Source organism: Guillardia theta (assembly GCF_000315625.1).
Source record: "Guillardia theta CCMP2712 unplaced genomic scaffold GUITHscaffold_393, whole genome shotgun sequence".
NCBI lineage: Eukaryota > Cryptophyceae > Pyrenomonadales > Geminigeraceae > Guillardia > Guillardia theta.
In genome coordinates, this window is record NW_005434290.1 from 2,186 (window position 1) to 5,022 (window position 2,837).

The window sequence follows — 2,837 nt, forward strand, 5'->3', positions numbered from 1 at the left end:
TGAACTTGGAGGAAAGGCTAAAGGGTTGGGTAGGGTGTGCAATGGGGGGTGGGGTACTAAGATAGGGAATAAAAAGGGAAGGGAACGAAGGCAAATCGCAAGGAGCCAGTCGGCCAGGCAGCACCAGCAACAGTGAAACTACATCATCATCATCTACAACAACAACATCTACATCTACAACACCAAGCTTCTGAACAGGAAGGAGAGAAGACAGGAGTGAGGACAAGAGCCAAGTTTGCCATCGTCCTGATAAGTTGAATCAAGCTCCAAGGATGCCAGCAGAAAGAAGATCCGGGATGAGAAACAAGCGCATGGAAGCGAGAGGATTCTTCGGATCGAAGCTTTCCCTGAGGAGGGCGCCTTCGCCTGACTGCAGGGTGCAGGGTGAGATCGCGGAAGAGTTCGAAGCAAAGTGCGGGAGGGAAGATACGAGTGGAAGACAGGACACGAGCGAGTGCCCTGAAGAGCTCCCCAAGGGGTGTGTGATGGGGATTCCAGTGCCCAAGGCCCAGCCCGTGATGCAAGTGGCCATCGACTCGAGAGGGATGGAGATCGCGCTAATGAGGAGCGTTCAGAGCAACAACTTCCCCTTCGTCTGCCACATGATCCTCTCTGGATGGACCCCCAACGTGGTCAACCCGACGCTCTGCCATTTCTCCGTCACCGTCCACAGGACGACATGGAACCAGAGAGACTGTCTGCACGTCAAGAACGCCTGCCTTCTCCACTACGCCATCTGCTGCGGCTCCCTCCAAGCAGCGACCGCCCTCCTGGTAGCCTTCCCCCACCTGGCCACCCTGCCATGCACAGTGTCGGGGCTGCACGGGAGCGAGGAGGAGGAGTGGAGCATGCTCGAGCTTGCTCAGTTCTTCTGCGATCTGTACAAGGATCAGAAGGACGACCTCTACTCCGCGTACAAGATGGCTCACATGGTCCTGACCTGCATGCATTCAGACCCGTCTGTACTCCCCTTCATCAACAACGCTACCCCAAGGGAGCGGCTGGTGGCCGGGGGAGGAGAAGCTACCGCTATGATCGGCGCTCTCTGCGAAGCTGCCTGCAAGACATGCACGGCGATGGAGGAGTGAGAGGGAGAGTCGAGTAAGCTGATTGTATTTTAAGATATTGCTCTTTTTTTGTAAATACGTCAAATGAGATGTTTACTTGTCCTATCATGACAACCGCGATCATTACAGCAGCTTGTCCACTCAAAGAGTGTTAGATCCTCCTTCCACTTCCTCCTCATTCTTCCTCTTCATCCTTCCTCCTCCTCCTGCTCCTCTCCGCACTCTTCTCTCCTCCCTCCACCCCTCAAACAATCCTGGGAGAGTTGGCAACCTTGTCTGTCTCCAGCCCGTTGTCAGGAAGCGTCGTCCTGGTGGTCCTGCTGTCTTCGTCAACTGCTAGCGCGCATGCTCGGACTGCTACCGGGGGGTGTTGGAGTAGGTCGGCATGAGGACCCAGTCCTTGAAGGAAGGTTTCGCTTCTCCTCCTCCTGCTCCTGTCTCGACTGCAAGACGTCAGAGCCTCCTTCTTCTACTCCCCCTTCACCTGTTCCTGCTGCTACTCCCCCTTCACCTGCTCCTCCTGCTCCTCCCTCTTCCCCTGCTCCCACTTCTACTCCCCCACCCCCTGCCCCTCCTGCTCTTGTTCCTCTGTGTGCGTACCTGGTCCTGTCTCCAGAACTCGTGGGGTTGAGATTTTGCCAGGTTGGTTGTTGACGCCGCCGGAGGAGTCTGGGGCAGCCGTACCCCGCGGCGCCGGGACCGTCTCCTGTTCCTTCCGCGGATCGACTCCTCTGTTGTTCTGCAGTCCCGTGAGCTTGAGGGTGGGAACGATGTTGGGTCGGTCGGCCCCCCCGTTGGTCGCAGGAGTTGTCAGCCGCCCTCGCAAGCTCGCGTTGCGCGCTGGGACGTCCTTGTCTTGGCTATGCTTGGTGGAGGCCTCGGGGACGCCGCTGCCCTTGGAGGAGGAGGAGGAGGAGGGCGGGGAGGAGAGGTTGACGGAGGAGGGAGTCACCTTAGAGGGCCAGTTGATCTGCTCGTTGATGATGGCGTCGAGCCGAGAGGGGAAGGCGCGCGGCAGCGTCATTGTCCTCGGCGTAGGGACTTCGCGGGGGGTCAGGAGGGACTTGTAGCTGGGGTCCTCTCGGGGGGTCATCACCCTCGACCCCTCGTCCGCCATGGGGAACTCCATCTTGCTCCTCTCTCCCTTCTGTGGACTCTCGAACATGGCGTCGGCGCCCCTGGGCTCCCCGGTATCGACCTCTTCCTCCTCCATCACCGTCTCCATGGCGGAAGAGGAGGAGGTGTCGACCACGTTGTTCCCTATGCTCTTCACCAGGGCCCCCTCCTCTGCAGCGATCGACACCGACTGCCCCTTGATGTTGTTGTACCTCAACGTTGCCCTCGACCCCGCATGGTCCACGTGCACCCCCACCATCTTGTTTTCGTAGATCTCGTTGTCCTCGATCGATGCGTCAGCCCCGTACTGGACCCCCACCCCCTTCACCCCGTTGCCTGCGATCACGTTCTTTGTGATGAGAGCGCGGCTGCCGGGGCGGCTGACGTAGACGCCCTCCGCCGTGTTGTTGCAGATCCTGTTGTTCTCGATCTCCGCCGTCGCCCCTAGCTGGACGCCAACTCCTCTCATCCTGTTCTCCGAGAGCAGGTTGTCTGCGAGCCGAGGTGAGGGCAGCAAGGTGGAGGAGGTGGAGGGAGAAAGGCAAGGGGGGTTCAGGGTTTAGAGCAAGAAAGACGAGGACGAGGAGGAAGAGGAGAGAGGAGAGAGAGAGAGAGAGAGAGACCTTTGATCGTCGTGAGGTCTCGGGTCGCATA

At 58.8% G+C, this 2,837-nt stretch overlaps 2 protein-coding genes across 2 annotated transcripts in view; one reads left to right on the plus strand and one right to left on the minus strand.

The window, feature by feature from the left end:
• Positions 1 to 272: 272 nt before the first annotated feature.
• Positions 273 to 1,088, plus strand: GUITHDRAFT_122648 (hypothetical protein; the record flags this gene model as incomplete). The annotated part of the gene is made up of 1 exon (XM_005818070.1): positions 273 to 1,088. The coding sequence occupies one exon, from the start codon at positions 273 to 275 to the stop codon at positions 1,086 to 1,088; it is 816 nt and encodes a 271-aa protein (XP_005818127.1).
• A 223-nt stretch (positions 1,089 to 1,311) lies between these two features.
• The window catches only part of GUITHDRAFT_122649 (hypothetical protein), a gene marked incomplete at both ends in the record, with an annotated part of 5,147 nt that continues 3,621 nt past the window's right edge, over positions 1,312 to 2,837 (minus strand). The window contains 3 exons of the mRNA XM_005818071.1: positions 1,312 to 1,384; positions 1,429 to 1,510; positions 1,668 to 2,675. Of these exons, the coding sequence (XP_005818128.1) occupies positions 1,312 to 1,384; positions 1,429 to 1,510; positions 1,668 to 2,675 (1,163 nt within the window). The remainder of the gene's footprint in view (positions 1,385 to 1,428; positions 1,511 to 1,667; positions 2,676 to 2,837) is intronic.